The 27,742-nt window shown below is 36.4% G+C and overlaps 1 protein-coding gene across 3 annotated transcripts in view; it reads right to left on the bottom strand.

The window, feature by feature from the left end:
* MYOM1 (myomesin 1) overlaps positions 1-27,742 on the bottom strand; it is a 132,941-nt gene that overhangs the window by 102,181 nt on the left and 3,018 nt on the right. For 2 of the 3 annotated variants that reach the window (XM_041751061.1, XM_041751066.1), the window contains exons 2-4: positions 26,546-26,871; positions 2,486-2,626; positions 912-1,251 (exon numbers count right to left, since the gene is read on the bottom strand). In XM_041751061.1, coding sequence (XP_041606995.1) covers positions 912-1,251; positions 2,486-2,626; positions 26,546-26,844 — 780 coding nt within the window. In that variant the 5' untranslated portion in view covers positions 26,845-26,871. The remainder of the gene's footprint in view (positions 1-911; positions 1,252-2,485; positions 2,627-26,545; positions 26,872-27,742) is intronic. The other variant, XM_041751065.1, reaches the window with a different exon arrangement.

The raw sequence follows: 27,742 nt of genomic DNA, 5'->3' as shown, positions 1-27,742 counted from the left end.
AAAAATCAAAATTCTATGAAATCAAAGTACTCCGTACTACTAAAATAACAAAACCCCAAATTATCATTTTTCCACTTGGGGGCTTACTTTTCTATTTAGACCAAATGCCTTCTCTCTCTTCGCACCACCTTTTTAAAAATTTTATTTATTTATTTATTTATCTATCTATTTCTTTTAGTGAGAGAGAGAAGGAGAGCAAGCAAGCAGAGGGGAGGGGTACTGGGGGAGGAAGGGGGACAAGCAGACTCAGTGTCTAGCATAGAACCCCACGTGGGGCTTGACTCAGGACTCTTCCCGGGGTTCAATCTCATGACCCTGAGATCATGACCTGAGCCAAAAATTAAGAGTCAGTCGCTTAAGCAGCTGTGCCACCCAGGCACCCCTCCTTCCCACTTTTAAAAAGATACATTCCATTTTTTATGTTCTAAACCTCAGCAATATATTTTACTTTCCCTAAGGCAGATTTCTTATGGTTCTTTAGAATAATTTCCGTAGAACCTAAAATTCCATGGAATTTAAAACTACTGGAGCAGCCCAGGTGGCTCAGCGGTTTAGCACCACCTTCAGTCCAGGGCTTGATCCTGGAAACCTGGGATCAAGTCCCATGTCAGGCTCCCTGCATGGAGCCTGCTTCTCCCTCTGCCTGTGTCTCTGCCTCTCTCTCTCTCTGTGTGTCTCTCATGAATAAATAAAATCTTTAAAAAATAAATAAATAAAAATAAATAAATAAAAAATAAAACTACTACCTCTTTCTTTGACTCATACATTTTGATGTTTTCCTCCTTGTTTTCTTTAGTTTTGTTTCTCTGTAAGACTACGTATTTTCTTCATTCAAAACAAATCTATAGGTACACACACAATGTCATATACATTTTTGCTTTTGTAAATTATATTAAATTGTCTGTTCTTACTGTTTTTGTCAGCGACAGGTGCTCTGCCTTTTCTCGAATTGCTACCTTCCTTGACTTCTTCTCAAAAGCTTCCTCCTGGTGAAGAGTGGATGCAGATTGTTTGGATACCGTGGACTGTTTGGATACTGCAGACTGTTTGGATACAGTGGACTGTTTGGATACTGTGGACTGTTTGGACACTGCAGACTGTTTGGATACTGAAGACTGTTTGGATACTGCAGACTGTTTGGATGCCATGATTCCTTCTTCACTAGCAAGAAGATTTCTCTGGGCTATATAAGCAGCAGCTTCTTTAATTCTTTCTTCTTCCGTATCTGTAAGTCCACTGACATGCACTTGGCTAAAATATAAGAGCAAAACATGGATACTGTGGATGGCAGTGATAGGATTGCCTAATTTAGCTAAGTTTAAAGTATCAGAATTTAGACATCGTGTACTGTACCCAAAGAAAACCTGACAGAGAAAAACCTAGTAAATCAGGAGTTAAAGCTTCCGATTCAGAAGTGATCATCACTTTAACCTGTAATGGTCACAGCAATAATAATTCCTACCATGACTGTGGTGTCGCCAAGTGCTGTTTACATACATTATCTCATTTTATGCCCACAACAATCCTATGTGGTAAACTCTATCATTTGTTTTTTAGACATACAGTAACAAGGCTCAGAGAAATTAGATAGTTGCTTAAGGTCATTTCATTGGTTTCTTTAGGGTATTTAAATAGAATTGAGTCTACAATAAAAGATTAACTTATGATTTTCCTTCCAGAAAAAATGTATTGTAAGATGATATATTGTTTGTGTGCCTGTGATCCTGATATGGGACTGCATGCTTGATCTAAATTCAAAGGAAAATAAACAGGGAAGGTTCCAAAGGTTCACATTAAATCTTAATTGGGTGTCTCAAACAGGTTTCAAGATTCCTCTAGATATTATAATAACTCAAAAAAAGTTTACATTTTTAAAAAAAGAACATACACAAATATTTACCTTGTAAACACAGAAATTTGGCATTATGGACTTGTGATTTCATGATTATTTTGTTTGAAGTTTGCCTCAAGATAAATAGTAATCTTTTTTACATTAAAAAATATCAAATAAGCAGGCATTCAAATTATGATGCCATTCTTTTACTTGGTCTATGTTATCTAAGATTTTTTTCTTCAAAATGAATAATAATTAAAACCACATTGGCAACCACAATGGCTTCTTTCTGCCTAAACATAACATCTGAATTTTTTCATTCATCCAATATTTTATGGTTTTTAACCTTTCTATTCTAGTGACTATATATAGAGTCCAATCACTAGCATCCAATGCTCTCATCCTAATTTCAATCAGTTACATAACTAGAACTAAGTTCTTGATCATTCTTTCTTGTCATGTAGCCATCCTGGTGATGGCAGATTTTCACAATGAACAAGTTTCCCTAAGTGCTGAGTTCCAAGGTTCCTTACATCTTTCTCAATCAGTATAGTTAAGTGCTCAATAAATATCAGCTGCAATTATTATTATTACCTGACATTTACTCTTCATTTTCAAATATTTAAAGCCAGGAAGAGAATGCATACATACCGTCCTGAGAAAATGGGCACCATATAGTCACTTGGCAAATTTTCCTTCTCCTCCCCAGAGAGAAGGCTCTTCTTGGCTCTCTTTGCTTGGGGGCTCAACTTGGATGAATAATCTTCTAACATCAGACTGGAATCTGTAAGTCTGAAACAAAACCCCTAATATTAGGAAATAAGCAAAAATAGCATTGAAAATATTCAAAACTGCTTATGCACAGAAGTTTTAACTTGGGGGAGCTTTCACAGAATCCTGGATTTCTGATGTTATAATATCTTTCGTCTTTAGAACTTAAGTGAAATGAGAAAGACTTCATACAATGCATTCTATGTAGACACAAGAGAAAATTAGGTCTATTGTAATTTCATAGCTTTGTTATCTACCACCCCCAAAGTTTCAAGAGAAAACAGTAATGTTTTGTAATAGTTCCAAATACCCTTTCTTGTTAAATTAATGTTCAAAACTTAGGAAGTCTATAAATATGGTTTTATCCAAATCTTTTCAGGAGACTGATAAAATATAAATTGTTCTGGATAGGGAGTCCTTCTCCCTTTCCCACCAAACCATTTTGATGCAGGACCCCAAGGTTCAAACTTTGAGACCTTTATGTAGTATAGACAGACTCCTCTCTTAGAAGAAACACTGAGTTCTTCAAACAAGAGTTAATATATTTTATGTGAACACATAGTGTTTAGTAATTCAGAGAGTTACAGGGATGTGATAAAGAACCCTTTGGTCAGTTCTGTTGTACCAAAAATCCGCCCATGCATATTTGTGCAAATGTGCATTTGGAGGTAGATAGTGTGCTAAATAAATTTAAAAATGTATTAGCATGGCAGGAAACTTGAGTACATATATTGCACCTAGGGCAAAGGATTGATAAATCCAAAAGTGCAATCTTAATCTGTGTGGTTCTTGAATGAAATGAAATGCATTTTCATTCAAATATATACAAGTGGGCATGAATTTCAGGAGCTCATGGACTCTCAAATTAATCTGTGGACTCTGGGACACCTGGGTGGCTCAGCAGTTAAGCGTCTGCCTTCAGCTCAGGGTGTGATCCTGGAGTCGCAGAATTGAGTCCCACACTGGGCTTCCTGCATGGAGCCTGCTTCTCCCTCTGCCTGTGTGTCTCTGCCTCTCTTTCTCTCTGTCTCTCATGAATAAATAAAATCTTTAAAAAAAAATAATCTGTGGACTCATATTAAAAGCCCCTGTCTACTTTGTAATGAAAGATGTTGACAATAGGGAAGTCTACCAGAATTCTGTACTATCCTTATAATTTGAAATAATTCTAAAATAAAAACAGTATTAAAAAGTCCCCTTGTCTCGAGAAAATTTGGGAAGAAAGTGAAGCATGTGTATGATGTGTCATGAGAAGAACAAACAGCTGAAACAGAAACACCTTCCAAACCATCCAAACCTCATCCTTTTTCGATCTTTGAGAGGCATTAGGAAAAGCGAAGAGATGACCTAAATCAAAAGCAGAAGACAGGGCAAATATACACATAGTGCAAAACGAACACATAATAATGCAAGTAAATCTATCCTCTGCTAAACAAGTAGCACAGAACTGTAGGGCTTCTAGAAAGTATAGGAGAGTGCAGAGGCTCTGGGCCAGTTGGTGGTGGTGGGGAGGGTAGAAGGTGGGCTACTGCCTTTGATCCCCCAGAATAAAGTGGCAAACTTCTTCCTCTCCCACTAACTAGCTCCTTCCCTGTGGTGAATATCTCAGTCCTAGTTTATGATCAGCACTAAAATTAAAGGTTAGAACCTTGAATTCACGGTTGAGGATTGGTTACCAATTGGAAGGCTGAGTGAAATTTGTTCCTGGCTGCATGTTCTAGGCAGCAGCAAAATGACTGCATCCTATACTCCCAGCAGATGACAAAGTACAGGCTGTGCTAATACAGGTCTAAGTTTAAAGTGGTATTTTCCTTCTCCTTTTTATTTCATTACCATGCAAAGTAAAATCAATTTTGGAGTTTAAGAGTTTCCTTCTTTCTATTTATAAAACACTTGCATTTTTTCATTTTGTTCTCATTTTTCTGTTCTTTGCTCTTTTTCTTTATGTTAATTCTGTGCCTATAGTCATTCTCGTGAGCTCATATTTTCAACATCTATTTACATGGAAACAGCTATGATTTGTCATTCTTTGTGTTGTGTTGTTGTTCCTTTTTTCTGCCATTTTTCCTATTAAGATAAATCTTTAAAATGATGCACTTATTATATAGAATGTGCCAGAATGTGATTACTCCATCCTCATAGGTAAATCACAACAGCTGGTTTTTAATATTGAACTTTATGGTAAAGATTCATGGCACTATTATCAGTTTCCATTTCATATGATATTTGGAACACAGAATTTCACAAAAAACATTATGATATTTTATATTATATAGTATTATTTTAAAAATCCAAAGTATTTAGAAAAAAAACCTTTGTTATGTTCTCTAAAGTTTCTTCAAGCTTTTGAATACTACTACTAATAATAATAAAAAAAAGCAGGGCACCTGGGTGGCACAGTCTATTAAGTGCTGACTCTTAGTTTCAGCTCAGGTTGTGATCTCATGGTTGTAAGATAGGGCCCACATCAAGCTCTGAGCTCCATGAGTGCTCAGCAGGGAGTCTGCTTGGGATTCTCTCCCTTTCCCTCTGCTTCTCCTGCTCCTGCTCTCTCTCTCTCTCTCTCTCAATCTCTCAAATAAATAAATAAACTTAAAAAAAGAAAGAGCATGTAAGGGATGAAATGTAAAAATAGTAGGCCAACAGACTATTTAGCAATAACTCCTTACTGAAAATAGCAAACAAAACTAAGTCAGAGAAACAAAGTTTTAAGGAACTATGTAATAATCAGTGTAACTAATTATTTGAAGAAAAAAACATCAAAAGTCTATTTTGTTATGATCCATGAACAATGAAGTTTAACATCTTATTCTATTGAATTCTAAAGTTGAATATTGTTTTTAGAGGAGAATGTTCTAAGAAGAATATGTAAAATTTAAATTCCTTTGAATTTAAATCAAAAGGTGAAATAAAAAGCAAAACAAGTCAGTCAGAGAAAGACAAATACCATATGATTTCACTCATATGTGGAATTCAAGAAACAAAACAGATGAACATAAGGGAAGGGAAGGAAAAATAAAATATGATAAAAACAAAGAGGGAGATAAACCACAAGAGACTCTTAACTCCAGGAAACAAACTGAGGGTTGCTGGAGGCAGGGGTGGAAGGTGGTGAATAGGGTAACTGGGTGATGGGCATTAAGAAGAGCATTTGATGGAATGAGCCCTGGGTATTATATGCAACTAATGAATCACTAACTTCTACCCCTGAAACTAATAATACAATATATGTTAACTAGATTGAATTTAAATAAAAAAACTTTTTTAAAGGTGAAATAGGGGCACTTGGGTGGCTCAGTCAGTTAAGTGCCTTTGGCTCAGGTCATGATTCCAGTGTCCTGGGATCAAGGCCCCTCATCGGGCTCCCTGCTCAGCAGCTTTTCCTTCTCCTTCTGTGCCCCATGCCACCCACTTGCGCTCAGTCAAATAAATAAATACATAAATACATAAATAAATAAATAAAATCTTAAAAAAAATTAAAAGGTGAAATAAGGTTTTGCTAACCTCTTGAGTTTTAGGTTATATCTAAATTTTGAAAATAATCCTCTATCTCATAAATCAGTTTTTGAGTAGACACTAAACTTGATATGCATGGATCTATTTGGATCTTTTAACTATTAAAAGTACAATTAATGTTCTTTGTGTACTGAGCTTAAATCTTGAAGCTTTCTTGAAGCTTTCTGAATTTCAGTTTATGAAGGCAATGAAATTAAGCAATAGTTAAGGATTGATATGTGTGTGCATGCATGCACTTGCACATATGTAACTGTGTCTATGTACAAAGTTTTGCCCTCTGCTACTAACTGGGGTATGTCCTTTACCGAAATTTATGCCTAAATTTAACAGAATTTAAAGAACTGTCATAGTGTGTATGGCATCATCATATCTACAGTCAGCAACATCAAAGAGATGGAATGTAGCCAAGGTACAGAGAGCTGCCTTTGGAAATATTCCAGGAACTCAGAAACAGGCTTACACCTTCATCCAATTCAAATACTGAACAACAACAACAAAAGATAACCTTCTGTTCTTTCAATGTAATAATTATACTGGACAGGAAAATAAAGAAAAAAATCACTTATAAAATCCCAGCACTGAAGAGATCTCAAGGATATTTACAACAAGCTCCTTGTTTTATAGATTTAGAGGACATAGAGTACCTTTGTAACCAACCCATTTTTCACACAGCAAGTTTGTAGCTGAAGTAGGAGTAGTACCCTTTAGGTCAGTGTTATTACCACTCTACCAGTGGTCTCTGACTTTTGTGATTGAGTATTCCCAATCCAAAAATATTGGGGGTATCTACCTATATTTGTTATTTATAAGTTATACACATATACTGCTATATAAAGTTATACTTTATGAAACATTCGATCAATAGAAACATTTAAAGACCAAATTAGATTTTTTTTTTATGATAGTCACACAGAGAGAGAGAGAGGCAGAGACATAGGCAGAGGGAGAAGCAGGCTCCATGCACTGGGAGCCCGATGTGGGATTCGCTCCCAGGTCTCCAGGATCACGCCCTGGGCCAAAGGCAGGCGCCAAACCACTGCACCACCCAGGGATCCCCAAATTAGATTAAAAAAAAAAAAAGTAGTGCTAATATTTCCATGGTTTGCTTTTGTGAACACATCACTCTGGGGACCATAATACCATATCACACTGCCCATAATGACTTCCACAGTGATTTGCTATTCCTGAATTTATTCACAAGTTATGAAATTATCATAGTTCAGGAGAAAATACAGCATTAAAAAACTTGTTAAATTTTACATGAAATAAAATGCTAGCTCCTTAAAGTTATGTTTGTAATCATCATATAATTTGGGAGAAACTGTCCTAGTTCCCCAAGATGAGAAACTTTATTCATACTTACATTAAGTAGGGATCTGCTTATTACTTTCTGAAAATGTGATAACCTATTGGCATGTTTCAGAAAAACGATGGGCTGTAGGCACTGCTCCCAAACCCAGCATCACCCAGCCCTATATGCTCAGGTTATAGTACATTATTGCTCTTTCTATCTTTCTCACTGCCTATGACCATTCATAGAGAGAGACAGTCTCAGTTATCTTTGTATCTGCACTGTGTCCAGTGACTGATGGTGTTCAATAGATGCTTATTGAATGAATGAAATTGAAATTATTCATCCTCCTGTCATCATATCCTAACTCAGTGATTCTCAATCTTGGCTTCACACCAGAATCTGCTGAGTAGTTATTAAAAATGACCAATGTAGAGGTGGGACTTCTAGTATGATGGAATGAATACTTCAGCAGTTACTCTCCCCAAAAACCAATGAAAAAGCTGGATACAAGTGTCAAAACCAACCCATTCAGGGCCCTGAAAATCAACCAAAGGCATACACTACATTGAGAAGTAGTATTCATAAAAAAGCCATTTAACTTTAGATATGAACAATGGAAGTTTATAAGTCACTCTGCCTAGCCTTCTCCCCTCCTCCTCCCCCAGCTCAGTTTATACAGTGTTTCTATCAAAGTAAAAAAAAGCATGACAATCAGAATGTTCATTACCAGAGGGGGTTGACTTGATTTGGAGCAGAACATGATAAAACTCCATATCCAGCAGCATTGTGAGAAACACTAGCAATCTAGTGGAAAGCAAACAAGGGAAGACCAGCAATTGAGTTAGCTGAAGGTTCCAATCATGGTTGGGAAAATCAGCAGACTGGTAGATCAGTCAGCAATTTAATAGGAAGATCTGGGAAATAAGACTACCACAGGAGGCTTCAAAAGTTCACCATGTGCTGCATAGGAAAAACTGGAGAGGACTCAAATTATCCACATATCACTGGCTGACTAATCCTATGTTCATGTGTAGAGAACAGACAAGAGAGTCTAGAAGTAAGCAAAGCCAGGATGTATATATTTAAAAGTTACCTGAACTTTAAATATCCTCCCCAACATACATACAGATCTACTGCCAGAGAGTGAAAGTTTTTGTTTGAGCACAATATCTGACTATTAATTTACTGGTCATTAACCTATGCAAACACAATGTGATCCCTATGAATTCAGACTCAAAAATGAGAACAATAATTTAAAAAGCAAGTTGAGTAGAGATATCAATAGTCACATAGTTTATACACACAGTTTATACACACACAGTAAAGTGCATTTAGACAAGATATTAAAACCAAAACACAATGACAACACATTAGGGGAAAACACAGAATCCAGAATTGCTACAATATATTATCTAATGTGTCCAATTTTTAACAATACAAAAATTATGAGACATGCCAGGAAATAGAAACATGTAATCCACACCAACAGAAAAAGCAGTAGATAAAAGCTGTTTCTGGGTGCACAGATGCTGGATTTAATGGACTTCAAAGCAGCTGTTATAAATATGTTCAAAGACTAATAAAGGAAACCATGTTTAAAGAATTAAAGAAAAGAATTATGACAATGACTCAAAAAAAGAATGACAACAAAGAGACAGAAATTACAAAATGCGGGGGGGGGGGGCACCTGGGTGGCTCAGTCATTTAAGTGTCGAACTCTTGATTTTGGCTCAGGTCATGATCTCAGGGTTATGAGACTGAGCCCCATGTTGGGCTCCACACTCAGCAGGGGAGTCTGCTTAAGATTCTTTTCCTCTGTCCCTCCCCCCCGACTGAGCCCCATGTTGGGCTCCACACTCAGCAGGGGAGTCTGCTTAAGATTCTTTTCCTCTGTCCCTCCCCCCACTCTCTCTTTCTCACCCTCTCTCTTATATAAATAAATAAATCTTTAGAAAAGAAATTATAAAATAGGATCAAATGAACATTGTGGGGTTTGAAAATATAATAACTTACATGACAAATTTATTAAATGGACTCAACAGCAGATTTTAGATAGAAGAATAAAGAATCAGTGAATTTGGATTTAAAAATTACCCAATCTAAAAAACAGAAAGATAAAAGAATAAAGAAAACTTTAAAAACCTTTAGAGATCTTTGGGACAATATTAAAAATACCAACATATGAGTAGCAGTAATATTGAAAAGAGGATAGAGAAAAGATAGGAAAATATATTTAAAGAAATAATGGCCTAAATTTCCCCCAATTTGATGAAAACTATTACTCTATGGATCAAAGATGTTCAACAAACCCAAGTAAGACACACACAAAGAGATAAACACCTCGATAAATCATAATCGAACTGTTGAAAACCAAAGCCAGAGAGAAATCTTGAAAGTAGCAAAAGTAAGTTGAAAATAGAGCTACCCTGCAACCCAGCAATTACACTACTAGGGATTTACCTCAAAGATACAAATGTAGTGATCCAAAGAGGCACCTGCACCCCAATGTTTTTAGAAGCAATGTCCATGATAACCAAAATATAGAAAGAGCCCAGATGTCTACTGATAGATGAATGGAAAAAGAAGGTGTGATATAATTATATACAATGGAATACTACTCAGCTATCAAAAAATGGAGTCTTGCCATTTGCAATAACATGGATGGAACTAGGGGGTATTATGCTAAGTGGAATAAGTCAATCAGAGAAAGACAATTATCATATGACCTCACTCATATATAGAATTTAAGAAACAAAACAGAGGAGAATCATAGGGGAAGAGAGGAAAAAATAAAACAAGACAAAATCAGAGAAGGAGATAAACCATAAGAGACTCTTAATCATAGGAAACAAACTGAGGGTTGCTGGAGGGGAGGGGGCTGGGGGGACAGGGTAACTCAGTGATGAACATTAGGGAGGACACATGATGTAATGAGCACTGGATATTATATAAGAGTGATGAATCCTTGACCTATACCTCTGAAACTAATACATTATATGTTAATTAATTGAATTTAATTTTTAAAAAAAAAAAGAAAAAAAGAAAGTAGCAAGAGTACAATGGTTAATCACATAAAGGAGAAAAAAAATTAATGGTTGACTTTTAATCAGAAGCAATATATCCCAGAAGGGATTGATATGACATATTTAAGTTCTGAAAAAAGTTTTTTTAAAAAAATTTTTTAAAGATTTTATTTATTTATTCATAGAGATGCAGAGAGAGAGAGAGAGGCAGAGACACAGGCAGAGGGAGAAGCAGGCTCCATGCAGAGAGCCTGACGTGGGACTCGATCCAGGGTCTCCAGGATAACACCCTGAGCTGCAGGCAGCGCTAAACCGCTGCACCACTGGGGCTGCCCAGTTCTGAAAAAAAGTTAATCAAGAATTCTAGATATGCAAAAACAAAAGCAAAAATAAACTATTGGGACTATATCAAAATAAAAAGCTTTTGTATTGTAAAGGAAACCATCAACAAAACAAAAAGGCAACCTATTGAATGGGAGAAGATATTTGCAAATAATATATCCAGTAAGGGATTCATATCTAAAATATGTAAAGAACTTATACAACTCAGCATTAAAAAAACCTCATTAAAAATGGGCAGACGACCTGAATAGACATTTTTCCAAAAAAAGACATACAGATGGCCAACAAACACATGAAAAGACGCTCAACATCATTACTCATCAGGGAAATGCAAATCAAAACTACAATGAGAGTACTGCCTTATGTCAGAATGCCTAGAATAAAAAAGACAAAAAATAACAAGTGTTGACAAGGATGTAGAGAATCTTTGTACATTGTTGGTGGGAATGTAAATTGGTGGAGCCACAGTGGAAAACAGTATTGAGATGCCTCAAAAAATAAAAAATAGAAATGTCATAGGATCTAGTAATTCCACTATTGGGTATTTAACCCAAATAAAATGAAAACACCAGTTCAAAAAGATATATGCACCCCTATTATTTACAATAGCCAAGATGTGGAAGCAACCCAAGTGTCCACTGATAATGAATGGCTAAAGATCATGTCATGAATATATATATATATACACATATGTGTGTGTGTATATATATATATATATACTTCATTCCATTATATGTATATTCCATTTTCTATATATAGGAATTATATGTATATATTAGAATATTATTCAGTGAAATAAAAGGTAAGATCTTGCCATTTATAACATGGATACACCAAGAAGGCATTATGCTAAGTGAAATAAGTCAGACAAGACAAATACCATGTGATTTCACTTTATGTGCAATCTAAGAAACAAAACAAACAAAAAGCAGAAACAGACCTATAAATATGTAGAACAATCTGATGGTTGCCCAGGGTAGGAGGAAGATGGGCAAAATGGGTGAAGGGGAGTGAGAGATACAGGCTTTCCATTATGGAATGAATAAGTCATGGAGATGAAAGTTATAGTATAGGGAATGTAATTAATGGTATAGTAACAGTGTCATATGGTAACAAATGGTAGCTACACTTTTGGTGAGCATAGCATAATGTATAGACTTGTTGAATCACTATGTTGTACACCTGAAACTAATGTAGCATTGTGTGTCAACTATACTTCAACAAAACATTCTGTATCTAATAAAACTATCACTCAAAACTGAAGATGAAGTAAAGACATTCTCAGACAAATAAAAACTGAGAGAATTCATTGTTTGCAGACCTGCCTTACAAGAGATGCTAATGCAAATCCCTCAGGTTTAAACAAAATGTAATTTCATTAGACAGTAATTTGAATCCACAGAAAAAAAATGAAGAGCACCACAAAGTAAATAATTGAGTAAATATACATGCATATGTATAGATTTCTATTCTCTTAAATTCTTTGAAAAACGTAAGATTGCCTAAAACAATAGTTCACACAAGGCATTGTTGGGTTTATAATATATATAATTGTAATATATATGACAATAGTACAAAAGGCAGGGGAGGAAATGAAGCTATATATTGGAGTAAAGTTTCAATGTTCTACCAGTAATAAATTAGTATAAATCTGAAGTAGAGTGGGATAAGTTAATATCTGTATTGTAATTCCCAAAGCAATCCCTCTTTACAAAAACAAAAAATATAGTTAAGAAACAAATTAAATGGTACACTAAAAATATCTATTTCACACAAAACAGGGCAATAAAGGAGGAAGAAATGGACAAAGGATACAAGATAACAAAAACCCCACAAAAGTACCAAAATTAAGCCCAACTATATCAGTAACTTTATTAAATGTGAAGGGATTAAAAACTCCAAGGAATAGCAGAGATTGTCAGAATGAATTTTAAAAATCCAATTTATGCTGCTATGAAAGCCATACCATAAATTCAAAGACACAGAGGGATGCCTGGCTGGCTCAGTTGGTAAAGCATGTAACTCTTGATTTTGGGATTGTGAGTTCAAACTCCATATTGGTTGTAGAGATTACTTAAAAATACTATCTTAATAATACTAAAAAAATATCTTAATAATACTAATAATACTTACTCTTAATAATACTATCTTAATAATACTAAAAAAAAATTCAAAGACTACATGTGCTAAAGTAACAGAAAGAAAAAGTTATACCATGCAAATGATAGCCACAGGAGTCAGAGTGGCTATATTAATATTTAAAAAAATACACTGTAGGGACATGTGGGTGGCTCAGTGATGAAGCGTGTGCCTTCACTCAGGGTGTGATCCTGGGATGCTAGGATCAAGTCCCAAGTCCCCCCATTGGGCTCCCTACAGGGAGCTTGCTTCTCCCTCTGCCTATGTCTCTGCATCTCTTTGTGTGTCTCACATGAATAAATAAATAAAATCTTTAAAAAATATACACTTTAAACCAAAATATTGCTAGGGACAGAGAGACACTTTTCATAATGATAAGAGGGTCAATTCCTCAGAAAAATATGACAATTACAAATTTATATGAACCTACTAACAGAGTCCTAAAATATGTGAAGCAAAAAGTGACATAACTGAATGAAAAACTAGAAAATTGAAAAGGACTAGAGACTTCAATACTCCACTCTCAATAAAACTAGACAAAAATCAACAAGGAGGCAAGTGTCTTAAATAACACTATGAATCAATTTGACCTGACTGACCTTTCTAGAATACTTTACCCAATGGCAACAAAGTACATATTCTTTTCAACACTCTCCAGGACAGTTCATATGCTACCTCACAAAACAGTATCAATCAATTTAAATGGATTTAAATCATACTAAATAGGGGCAGCCAGGGAGGCTCAGCGGTTTAGTGCCACTTTCAGCCCAGGGCGTGATCCTGGAGACCTGGGATTGAGCCCCACGTCAGGCTCCCTGCATGGAGCCTGCTTCTTCCTCTGCCTGTGTCTCTGCCTCTCTTTCCCTCTGTGTGTGTCTCTCATGAATAAATAAATAAAATCTAAAATAAAAAAATACTAAATATATTCTCTGGCAACAGAAGAGCTAAATAAGAACCTATAGCAGAAAGGAATTTAGGAAATCCTCAAGTATCAGGAGACTAACAACATATTTCTAAATAACCCATTGGTGAGAAAAGAAATCACAATGGAATTAGAAGATATTATGAATTGCAAGAAATAAAAAAAATACAACATCTCAAAATATATGGGATACAGCTAGAGTAGTGTTTAGAGGAAAGTTTATAGCTTTAAGTATCTTAGAAAAGAAAAACAGTCTCAAATTAATAACTTAAGCTTCTACTGTAAGAAATTAGAAAAAAGATTAAACATGAAACAAAGAGAAGGGAGATGTAATAAAGACTAGAGAAGAAATCAGTGAAACAAAAAGAAAAGAACAATAAATAAAATCAGTGAAACAAAGGTTGGTTCATTGAAAAGATGAAGAAAATTGACAAACTTTTCACTAGACTAACCATGAAAAAAGAGATAAGACACAAATTATCAAAGTCAAGAATGAAAGAGGAAACATCACTATTTACAAAAATTAAGAGACTCACAAATAAATATGGTAGATACATTTATACCAAGAAATTCAGTAACTTAAATGAAATGGAAAAATTTCTATAAAGACTCAAGTTACCTAAACTAGTTTGAGAAGAAATGAAAACTCTGAACAGACCAATAACAAATCAAAAAGTTGAATTAGTAATTTAAAATATTTGCACAATTAAAAGCCCAAGCCCAAATGGCTTCACTGATGAATTCCATCAAACATTTAAAGAACTAAAACCAATTGCTTTCTAATTTCTTCCAAAACAGAAAAGGGAAGACTTCCCAACTTATTCTATAAGGCCAGTATTACCTGATATCAAAGCCAAACAAAACAAAACAAAACAAAACAAAACAAAACAAAACAAAACAAAAAAAGCCAAACAAAGACATTAATAAAAGAAAAACACAGACCAATATCCCTCATGAACACAGATGCAGAAATCCTTCACACAGTATTAGCAAACTGAACCTAGCAACATTTAAAATATAAAACTAAGTGGAGTTTATTCCAGGAATCCAAGGTTGATTTATCATTTGAAAATCAATTAGTGTAATATACCATATTAATAGAATAAAGAACAAAAATCACATTATCATTTCCATACATGATAGTATTTGACAAAATTCAGCATTTCTTCATGTTAAAAACTCAACAAAACAGGAAGAGAAGGGAACCTCCTCAATCTGATAAAGGCCTTCTATGAAAAATCCATAGCTAATATCAGGTTTAATAGTAAAAAATAAATGCTCTCCTCCTGAGATTGGGAATAAGGGTATGATACTTGTTCTTGCCACTTCTACTCAACACTGTATTAGAGTTTCTGGGGCAATCAGTTTTTAAAAAAAAGAAAACAAAACTGGAAGGAAAAAGTCTACCTTTAGTTGTTGATGATATAATCTGGTATATAGAAAACCCTAAGAAATACTAGTACTAATATAATAAATTAGTTCAGCAAGGTTACAGGATACAAAATCAAAACACATATATCAATTATACTTCTATATACTAACAACAAACAATGCAAAAGTACAATTAAGACAACAACTGCATTTATAATAGTACCAAAAATATAAAATATTTAGGAATAACTTTGACAAAGAAGTATAAAACTTATATTTGAAAATGACAAAACATTATTATGATAATGGTGAAAAAATATCTGAATAAATAATATTCCGTGTTCATGGACTAAAAGACTTGACATTGTTAAGATGGCACATTTTTCAATATTGTTATACAGTTTCAATATGATTCTTACCAAAATCCCAGTAGATGTTTTTCTTTGTAGAAATTGGCAAGGAGATCTTAAAATTTACACAAAAATATGAAGGAACACATAGACAAAAATTTTTTGATAAGAAGAACTAAGTTTGAAGACTTCTAGTCACCAATTTCAAAACTTTTTCTAAGCAACAGTAATTAAATCCAAGTGACACTAGTGTAAGGACAGGCATATAAATCAATGGAACAGAATTGAGAGAAACAAACCTATTTATGATCAATTAATTATTGATAAAGGTGCTGAGGAATTAAAGGAGGAAAGAAAGTCTTCAACAAATGGTGTTGGAACAATTGTACATCCATAGGTGAAAGCATGAATTTAGAACTTTACTCAATAACACACACATAATTTAATTTAAAAATGGATCAAATTTCTATATGTAAAAGCTAAAATTATAAAACTCTTAGAAGATAAGAGAAACTCTTTATGATATTAAGTTAGCCAAAGAGTTCTTAGATATAACACCAAAGAAAAAACTGATGAACTGAATTTCATCAAAATTAAAAAGTTCTGGCCTTTGAAAGACACCGTCAAGCAAATGAAAAGAATGATAAAAAATACTTGCAAATACATATCTTTTTTTTTAAAAAGACTTTTTTTTTTTTTTTTTTTTTACTTATTCATCATAGACATAGAGAGAGAGAGAGGCAGAGACACAGACACAGGAGAAGCAGGCTCCATGCCAGGAGCCTGACACGGGGACCGATCTCGGGACTCCAGGATCTTGCCCTGGGCCAAAGGCAGGCGCCAAACCGCTGAGCCACCCAGGGATCCTCTGCAAATACATATCTAATAAAGGACTTGTATATAAAATATTTAAATAACTGTTAATAATAAGCAGAAAAAATCCAACTAAAAATAAGCAAAAAATTTGAACAGGTATTTCACCTGTTCAAATAATGAGCATATAAAAGATGGTCAATATCATTAGTCATTAAGTGCAAATTAAAATCATAATGAGACCCTACTACATATTCAGAAGAATGACTATAATACGTAAGACAGAAAATAGGGATCCCTGGGTGGCGCAGCGGTTTGGCGCCTGCCTTTGGCCCAGGGCGCGATCCTGGAGATCCGGGATCGAGTCCCACGTCGGGCTCCCGGTGCATGGAGCCTGCTTCTCCCTCTGCCTGTGTCTCTGCCTCTCTCTTTCACTGTGTTCCTATCATAAATAAATAAAAATAAAAAAAAAAAAGACAGAAAATAACTAATGTGGATAAAATGGAATCTTCATACATTGCTTTGGGAGCGTAAAACAGTAAAGACACTTTGGAAAAATAGTTGAAGAGTTTCTCATTAAGTAAAATATAAGCTTAGTATACAATCCAGCTGATATTTTAGAAAGTGCAGGAGAAAGGTTTACTGAAAAATAGCCTTTCAGACTGTTACGTTAGAGTCTCACTGAAATTTTCACAGGTTTGTACTTTAACTTTCTTTAACCATTTAATTTATTCAACAGATTCTAGAAAGAAATCTATTTGGATTCCACTGTCTGCAAAATACTGTGTCTGACTAAGGTGGGAGGGAGATACGAAGATAAATTATAGACTTTGCTTTCTGAGAACTTTACAATTAAATAGGGGAATAGATGCTACCAGGCCTGACATGTTGTGTAATGTCAATCAAGGAAGAAAGCACAGGACAGAAGAAAGGCAGGCAGATAAGCAGAAAGACTAGTACAAACAAAAGTTGAATTCACAGGCTTGAGAGAAAATTTCTGTCTGAGATTATCAGGGAATCCTTTGTGGAAGAGCTGGACATTGAAAGATGGGTAGGTCATCCCAGGATGACAGCGGTAGGTGCAAAAGCTTAAAATAAAAACTCCATTTTTTTTGCTACATATGTGTTGCCATTAGACTTTACTGAATGGTTACAAAAGAGCTGAACTCATTTTTATTATTACAACAGTTTTCCTTTAAAACTGCATCTTCAGGGTACCCGGGTAGCTCAGTGGTTGAGTCTTTGCCTTAGGCTAAGGTTGTGACCCTGGGATCCTAGGATCAGGTCCTACATTGGGCTCCCCATGGGGAGCCTGCTTCTCTCTCGCCTATGCCTGCCTCTCTCTGTGTCTCTCATGAATAAATAAATAAATATTTTAAAAATAAAATAAATAGGGCAGCCCGGGTAGCTCAGCAGTTTAGCGTTGCCTTCGGCCCAGGGTTTGATCCTGGAGACCCGGGATCAAGTCCCACAGCGGGCTCCCTGCATGGAGCCTGCTCCTCCCTCTGCCTGTGTCTCTGCCTCTTTCTCTCTCCTTTCTGTGTTTCTCATGAATAAATAAATAAAAGATTTTATAAATAAATAAATAAATCGGCATCTTTGTATGTATTTACAACCTAGTACTGTTACATATAAACAAAATGCCCAGCTATGTACCAGAAGAAAGGAAAGAACAGTGGTTTTAGTGAACTATGGGTCAGCTAGAAAACCATCCTTTTTGTCTGTCTTTGCTCATCTAGTCAACCACTCCTGGGGCTTCTTGCATCTGAAGCTCCATCTCTTTCATCTTAAGGACCCCTTGGAGGGTCAGAAACAAGCTTGAAGTTTGCAGTCCTTTTTTCATTTCTACTTTTCCATCAGCCACATTTCTCCTTCTTGCAAAACTTGAAAGACAATACTTTCTTTGGGGTTTTATGAAAAGGTTGTTTTGGATCTACTTTTGATTTAGAGCAGCTTTGTTCTATGATCCTCCTTTGATATGGGTATTATGTCATGCTCAACACTTTCTACTGACCTTTCAGTTCTCTTTTCCCAATCTCAACATTTATGAAGGTTTCAGGAAAACATGAAAGTTAGTAGATAAGAGGCTCTGAGTCCTTCCTTTTTTGCTAATATACTTTGCAGGAAAAGTTTCTTATAAGATACAAACATGGATTTAGTTTGATCAACATCACTCTTGAAATTTACTGACATGTAGTGTCATAATAAATGATCATCCTTGGGTTTTTTGGTTTGTTTGTTTCTTTTTGCATTATTTTTCTTACACTTATCCTTTTTCCTCCTCTCCATTTCACTCTCAGCCATATAAATATCTCATTTTTAGTTTATTTTTTTAATATTTTTATTTTTAAAATCCTCTATCCCTGGTCCTGAACTCCATCCAAGGACCCTGGGATCACAACCTGAGCCAAAGGCAGACGTTCAACCACTGAGCCACCCAGGTGCCCCTCATTTTTAGTTTCTAAAAAAATTTTAGTTACTTAGATAGGAATATAACCACAATCTTTTCTTCCATTTATTGCTTTATTTTTCCCACAATTTAAATTTCTACCAGTAAGGAACATTTTATCTTCTTCTTAGTAACTTTCCACAGCTAACGTATAGCCATGATCCAAAAGCAAATACCATGGAGGTCTGAACCACTTCTCGTCATGAATGTAGAACAGTCACGTGTTCTAGAAAAGGCAGGTGAGTAAAACACTGAGAGATTTAAATATTTTGTGGTTCTTATGTACATACACCCTTCAGTTTTTATCCATTTCTATTTTAGAAATTAATCTAGATTATGGCCTATTTTTAAGCAGAAGTGAAATGGATTACTCCTTATTTCCTTGAAATTATATTCTGCAGGATGACTGAAGACAGTATCAGGAGATGCCTTATAAACTAAATCTGTGAACTAAAAATTGTCCAGGGATTTTAAAAGTTAGTCTTATTAACTTGTTTACAAGGCAGCCCAGAAACTCATATCACACCCTACTTTGAGGATGGTCACTGTGGTGGCATGGAAGTTACCTTCCTCACTTGAGGTGCTCCTGCTTTCTTTTGCTTCATCTAGAAAAGCTGCTGTGGAAAAGGTCAAGCCTTTTGCAACAGCTCCCATGGCCTTCCAGAGTTCAGAGACCTCTGTGGGAAAGCTCAGTTACACCCCACGGCCCAGCCAGCCAGGAACAGAGCTAACATTTCACATTGGAGCCTAAGAGTTACCACTTTGCCCTTCTTCCACTATTGGCTGACCCCTTCTATTCCTACTCTATTAAAGGATATGCCTTCCTTCTCACAGGGTGGTTCACCTGTCTGTGGAAGATCTGAAGGTATCTTGTATCATCTAAACTTGAATTTAACCTGCAAAAGAGCCCAGCAAATAATATTTTTGGGTAATAGAGTAAAACATAGGTAGCAGAAAATGAACCACATGTTTCTTAGCCTTGGTGTAAGTATCTGTGAAAGGAAGGGCTGGAGTTAGATGAGCTTTTAGTCTCTTCCTGCTTTGCCATTTCACAGTACCACATATCTACAAACTGCTGATCACATGAAGCTGGTATTATTCAAGAGTGATACTCCTAGCTCTCTCTGTGCAAACTACATGTTTATAGCAGTGAGAGGAGGGACAGGAGATGGACACATGGTGAGAGTTACTCTCTCTCTCTCTCCTTGGACTTACGGTATGTCTTTGGGATTCAGAACATAATTGCCTTTTAAATAAGCAGTTGGTAATAAACTTGCCTATTTCTGCAGGATGAAAATAAGTAACTGGCTTTTCTGCTTTTATTAGATTTTCTTCTCACCTTCTCTGATTATATGGGAAATAATTTTACTCATCATTTTCTGGATACTTAAATTCTCAAAGACAAATCCCAGAGCTGTATTGATTTTTGCAACCCAGAAACTGTGGTGCTTTTCCCTTATATACAATAATTAAACTTTTATTTAGAGAAGAGGCTATAAGACTATTTCTAGGGGAGAAAAGATAAGAATACACAACCTGGATATATCAGTAGTTTTCTAAGCAAACTTCATTTCCTATAACAGTCTATGGTTCAATAGTTTTTGTAATTCAGATTCAGCTACTTGAAATCTACAAGTGGACTCAAATCCCCATACAACCATGTTTATTTCAGGTGTTTTTCTTATGAAGTACCATGAAAAGCACTAACAGTGGGACAAGCTACTTTGTTAGATCTTGGGGAATGGAGAATAAGCACATGGTTTTACAACCATCACATTACCTAAAGAGAATCTCAGAAAATAAACCATATACAGAAAATCTGCATGGATCTTTTCACAGCCTCAAAACTATGGGCTGTGGAAGCTGAAAAGCCCTACGAAAAAATCTGGGAGAATTAAGAATTAGTAGTAATTAACGGATCCAGAAATATGCTCACCATATCCTTTCTGCCTGCCCATCTGCTCCTGCCTGGACTATAACATTAGCTTCCCACCTGGGTAACCTGCTTCTGCTTGTGCACCAGTCTGTTCTCCGCACAGCAGCCACAGTGATCCTATTACAACTTACATCAGCTCATGTCATTTCTCTGCTCAAAACTTTGTCACAACTTCCTCTCTGGAACTCAGAATAAAAAATTCTTACAATGGCCCACAAGCCCCTATATGGTTAGCCTTGCCCTATCATTACTTTTCTGATATCTTCACCTACTCTTTCCCTCACTCCTCCATTCCCTCAGTGGCTTTGATGCTGTTCCTTGCTAAAAGGCCTTGCAGTGGCTATTCCTGATGCCCTGGTGCACTATTCCCCCAGATAACTCCCTCTATTACTTCATGTCTTAGCTCAGATAACACCTTCTTAAAGAGGCCTGACTACCCTATTTAAAATTCCGACTTGCCCTCCTGCTCCACATACCTGATCCCTCTTAGCCTACTCTATTTTTTTATTGCTTCCATAACATCTATTACATTCCAGCATGACATAAAATTGAATGTCTTTTTTTACTATATTGTCTATGGCCTGTCTCTCTATGCTAGAATATGTATTCCATGAAGGCAGGGAATCTTTGTCAGTTTTGTTCAGTGATTTATCCCAAGCACCTAGAGCAGTGCTTAGCACACAGGAAGCACCCCGTAAATATTTATTGAATGAATGAACAATATCTAAATCTCAATGACTGTTCTCCATACCTTATGTCATTATTTTTTTTAAGATTTTATTTGTTTATTCATGAGAGACACAGAGAAAGAGGCAGAGACATAGGCAGAGAGAGGCGCAGGTTCCCTGCAGGGAGCCTGATATGACTCGATCCCAGGATCCCATGATCAAGACCTGAGCCAAAGGCAGACACTTAACCACTGAGCCACTCATGCATCCCATTATGTCATTATTTCTTTTAGACTTCGAAACATGAGGGATGAACATTTTCCCCATTTCACAGATGAAGAAACTGAAAGGTGAACTAGTTTCTGAAGTCACAAGCCTAACTGTAGGAAGCACAGGGCTCTTTGACCCCAAAGACTATCCACTTTGCATTGTAACATCTGGAAATGAGTATGTAGAAAATGGATACTAGTCTGATACCAGCAGTTGAGGTTAAGACACAAAAATGTCCACAAGGTAGTAGATTTCTTTGGTAACATCTTTTGAAACCACACCAGCGTGGGAAATGGAGCAAGTTTTCAGGTCCCCCTCAGTCCCTGCTGTAATCAGACCTGACAATAAAAGACAAGGGTTTCTGTGTTTAGTGGTCTTTATTTTTAGCACTGGTATCTTGTGTCTGAATTGGAATTGTTTTGAGCATTAGTGTGCTCTTTGCAAACTATAATAGTTTGAAAAGAGGTTATCATCCGGGTAACAACCAAGGGGAGTTGATCAATGTGACATGAGTGTAGGTGAGGGCACAATTTAATGGTAGGCAAAGTGCCTCGGGCAAGTCACTCATACCTCAGATTTCTCATCCCCACACTGGTGACTTCTACAGTCCCTTGTGAGTCACTGTGTCTAAGTGACAAGTTAAACGTCTGTGAGGTTCTAGGTTTGTCATTCATGAATGCTCCTAGGATCAATCGTTCCCTACTCTGACTTTTAGTTATTCTGGTGCTCAATGGCTTTTCCAGAAGGAGGGCAAATAAAATGAAATATAATGAAAAACTATATATTGATGCTTTAAGAAAAATCTGGTGGCCATGAGATCAAGGGGAGTTGGCCAATTATAACTGTCACTGGTTACCCAGTGAGGATGGGGGGGAAAAGGATGGGGGGGCTTGGGGGTTCAAATCATTTTACCACTTCTTAGTGCAAGGAAGAAAAGTTATTCAATCAATTTGCTCTCCAATTTTCTCATTTTTAAAATAGAGTTAATTTCTACTTCTCAGGGTTATTGTAAAGATACAGTGGTATAGAGGATGCTGTGCTGACCTGCATCATATGTGTTGAATTTCAATCTGTTTAGAATTAAGCAATTAAATATCCACCATTACCATAGAGGGTTGAGGGACAACTCTAAATCCTTCCATAATCCAAGAACTATGCTGTGATGTCTCTGCTTTTTTGAAAGTTATTCATTCCTCTAACAAAATATTTCATTTATTACTTCCATCTTACTGTATGATCCAGTTTACTCAAAAGAAAGGAAGGAACCATGACTCCCATAATACCACACTCCTGTAAACATCTGCCTTATTTCATCCTAATTTTATATTATATAGGCATTAAGAAGGGGATCCTCGGGCCATATACTGGGTTGTCTGATGTTTAGCACAGTGGTTCTGATGTTTGTTGAGTCACAGGGTTCTCTGAGAATCTGGTGAAAGCTATAGTCTTTCTCAGCAAAAATTCTCAGCCAGGCCTAATTTTGTACATAATTTCAGATCACCTAAAACTCTCCATTCACAGATAGAAGTTAAGAATCCTTGCCTACTGGTAGTTATGAGTACCATTTCTTTTTTTAATCTCTGATAGTATCTGTGGATTACTAGCATAAAACAATAATCTTGTGCCATTTTGTCTTCCTGAATTACTTTAATTTAGGGGTTTTTTTTCACTGTGACTAAGAATAAAAGCATTTATAATAAGCCTTCCAGGATTTATTTTATAACCCTTGGCTCAGAATTCAATTGGTAACTGATCTGTGCTTATAACCACATTGGCCTGAACGGGCCATTGTTCTTCAGACTTACTGAGGTCAGCCAAGTCCTAAGCACATATAAATCTCCATAGTTTCCACTTTACCACTGGACATCTAACTACAAAGCAGAGGCTAAAAATAGATCAAGTCCGGTGTTTACATACATTCCACAGAATTGCATTTCTAAACATAGGAGTTTTAACCAACAGTTTTCACAGTCCAAGAGAGTTATTTTATTTAGCAGGGAAAAGTTATTCCATTTTGAGAGAGTAAAACTACAACCTAAAGGAATTATGAAGATTTTGAAATGTTCAAAGAACATTAGCTGCACCTGTTAGCTCTAGGTCTAAAAAAAGAAAAGCTAAAATAACCTCAGGATTAGGTCAGCTTTCTTTTCCTTTACATTTACAATTTACATTTATGTTCTTTTCCTTTCCTTCACAAAGGAAAAAATATTGGTGTTTTCTTCCCTCTCTTATTTCTAGGTCAACATGTTTCTACCAAGAAGTTTGAGTTGTTCCAACCTTAAGCCATTAATGAATAGCTACCTACACACATACATAAATATAGACACCAAAGGAAAGAATATGATGTTGAGTATAGAAAAATGATTACAAAAAAAAAGAAAGAAAAATTATTACAGTTCCATTCTCTATAGAAACTTTACTATGTGAAGCTTTTTAAAGCTGAAATGGCTAAGTCTTCCAAAAATAACACAGAGCAAGTGTTTTCTGAATAAAATATAAAAATGCTCAAAGGTTTAATTACTAATGTTTAATATATATTTCCAATTATAAATAAATCTGGATATTATTCATGTGGTTAAAAGGAGATTTTGTTTAACCTTAAAATAATTTAACATAAAATTTAGCAATAGAGTTGAAGAAGTAAAGATCTCTTTAAAATACAAATTCATAAAACTCTATAGATCTTATGGCCTTGGAGAAATGAAATAAGTACATAAGCAGTTACATTAACAACATCTATAGACTCAGCACAGACAGTCCATGAAAATGGATATTTAAAATGTAATCCTCCTCTATTAAAAGACAGCTGCTTTCCCAAATGAGATTCTTAATGTTCTACAGAACAGAATGATGCTGTCACACACACGGTGTTAATTCCTCCCAAATTTTCCTTTGGAAGACAGTTCATTTAAAGCAAGTGCTAAAAGAAATGAATTCACCTTAGCGACAATATTTCCATATTTACAACCAACACAAAGTCCTTCTGAACATCCCATGAAAATGAGATTGCAAAATGATCCTGTTCCCTTTTAAATGGAATTTCATAACATTGCCATTACACATTCCAGGTAAACCCAAGCAGACTCTGGCTCTGTTACTGAACAGAGCAGACGCTCCCAGGAGGTCTCTGTCGGTGACCAAGAAATAATAGCCATAGATCAGGTGCTGCTTAAACCCAAAAGGGATTCAGGAATTTCTGCCTTTAGAAACTATCCTCACTTCTATTCATACAAACTACTATACTATGTCCTCAATAACTTCTTTAACTCCCAGAAATAAACACTTTTCTAGTTGTCCTAACAGATATTTTGTGGACTTAAATTCTGTAAGACTTAAAATTATATTATGTTTATAACTGGACAAAAATGCAATCTATGCCAGATGCTTTGGAGAGGCAGACTGGAGGCAGCAAGTGGTTATTTATCACATATCCCAGAAATGTTTACATTTTCAAGTTCAGTAATTCCTTCTGTGGACTATAAACAGATTTTTAATAAAATCACATGAATCTCGCAAGTGTTTTTTAATCCCCATGAAACATTTCACTCTGGATATCAAGAAAATAAAAACTGGCTTGGGCTGAGACAGTAAGCATATGCCCAGCATTCATCGGGCTGGAACAACAGACAGAAGCCAACTGCAAAGTTCACAGGAAACTTGTCTCCCAGGGATGCTGCTGCTAAAAAGGGTTGTGCTAACCTCCATCTTTGAATGACTACAGACTCTCTGAGAAATGTTCTTCTCTAATATCAAAGATTATCAGTCAGTTTGCTATTTGAAACTTTGTCAGAATGAGACACTGTACTCTTGCTTGGATGACCCCAATTGCTGTTGACACAGAGAAGCAACTTCAGTTCCCAACCCAAGTGCTGAGCTCCACATAAAGGGTTTTTGGATACAACCATCCTCATTCATCTCAACTTCACTGCTTCCAATAGAAACGGGCCCCTGGGTTTGCTTTGCAGACCAGACCTGCATGTAAACTCCATTCATCCTAGAATCCTATAGTAACTCTCTTTTCCTTTGCTGTGTGGTCTCCCTCATTGCAATAGGTTGATAAATCTACTTTTATCAGAATATAGGGTTGTTCCTGATAATCTTAGGCTGACTGAGATAGGAGTCTGGTTTCATAAAATGCTCTAGCTAAAGAAAATATGTGCTGCCTGCCTGAACAATACTCAGAATTCTAATATTGGCTCTCAGATATCAAAAAAGTAGAACACATCTCTGCTGTAGTTTGGGTGCCTGTGACCTGTGAATTTTAAATTCTATACTGGCTTCTCAACTAAGTAGAAACATTTTGAGGGCCAGGAAACCTGCTGTGAGCATTGATATTTTCTGGCTCTGCTGCTACTGAATGTTGAAATCAATCTGTGGCAAAATTTCTCAGCTTCTAGCAATATCACAGTTGGCAATGCAGGCGAGACACACCAGTGTGATTATGTGCTCTTTGTGAAGCTCAAAGGTAAAAGGAAACAGGTAGACAGAAATCCCACGTCTCTCCAAAACATGGCCTCGCTCAACACCAAATTTATTTTTTTTCAAAGATTTTATTTATTTATTTATTTATTTGAAAGGGCATGGGGAGCGGGGGTGGGGGGTATGGAGGAAGAGGGACAAGCAGACTCCCAGCTGAGCACCGAGCCCTATGCAGGGCTTGATCTCAGGACCCTGAGATCATGACCTGAGCTGAAAACCAAGAATCAGACCCAGCCACCCTGGCGCCCCGCTCCACACTTGATATAAATGTAGGGCTGCGAGACTAAAAAGAAAGGAAAACATGATATAGGAGGGTTATTCAGAGAAAGTGCCTTTGTGCTAAGGTTGGAAGACTGTTTTTGACATACCCGTGGGAGTAGCCATAATCGTAAGCTGAGGCTGTCTTCCGACTGGCAGCAAATGCATGGGTGGACGCAGTGGCCCGGGAGGCCTGCTGCTGGTAGGAGGCAGTAGACGCCAGGCTGAAGGCCTCGGATTCCTGGCGGTGCGCCGCTGAGGAGCGGCTGCTGTAGGCCGTGGAGCCATGGGTGTAAATGGCAGAACTTTTCTTCTCCTGCTGGTATTGGCTCATGGTGGTGCGAAGGTCCCTGTTGCGGTAGCTGCTGTCATAGTGCTGGTGGAGCTTCTGATAAAAGGGCAGAGACATCTTGTGCCCTGGGGGGAACCAGGTAACCTATAAGACAGCAGCAACTTTTGAGCGAACCATTAAGAACAAGGTATCTAAATCCATATGTAAAAATAAATACTCTTATTTTTTTCCAAGAAGCAAATAGAAAAGGATGTAAAGGTTAGCTTAATTGGTTACTCAAATTTTCTGCCATTGGGTCGCCTTCTTGTGTGGGTTCTTTTGTTTTATTTTTTGTTTTAATATCTAGGAGGTCTTTACAAAATTTCCCTACCCTAGCTATTGTGCTTTTCCCTCAGACCTTTCATAAAATGTATTTCTAATTTTCTGGCATTTCATTCTAATAGGTAGGGGCTTCATCTGAGAGGATATGTAATGATGGTGAGTCTGTGTACAGTCAATGTGGTTTTCATTCAACAAATAATTACTGAGCACCTACTGTGAGGTACTGCTGCAGCACAAGAAATACAGAGATGAACAAAGCAAAAAAATCCCTAATCTGATAACCTTAGATAGAACCTTATGTTCTATTGCAGGAGATAGCCAATAGAGAAAATAAATAAAATGTAAGGTATAACAGAATGTACTAAATGCTACAGAGAAAAATGAAGCAGGAGAGGGAATTGGGATGTGATTTTAAACAGCCTCATCAGGGATGGCTTCGGAGCCTCAAAGTGACATATAGCATGAGAATACCTCATGCTCACATCCAGAGTGTACCAAATGGAAGAGCATCGCAAAGACACTAGATGTGCCCATTCCTATTATACTCTAGGCAGTGAAACTGCAAGGAGTGGGGTGCAGGGAGATGTACAGGAGATGATGTCAGGGTGGGGGGATAGACAGTGTAGAGTCCAACAAGTGACTATAGGGACTTTGTTTTTCATTCTGAAAGGGCTAAAAAACCATCAGAAGATTC

Source organism: Vulpes lagopus, chromosome 1, assembly GCF_018345385.1.
Source record: "Vulpes lagopus strain Blue_001 chromosome 1, ASM1834538v1, whole genome shotgun sequence".
Lineage (NCBI taxonomy): Eukaryota > Metazoa > Chordata > Mammalia > Carnivora > Canidae > Vulpes > Vulpes lagopus.
This window is presented reverse-complemented; position numbering and strand designations above follow the sequence as displayed.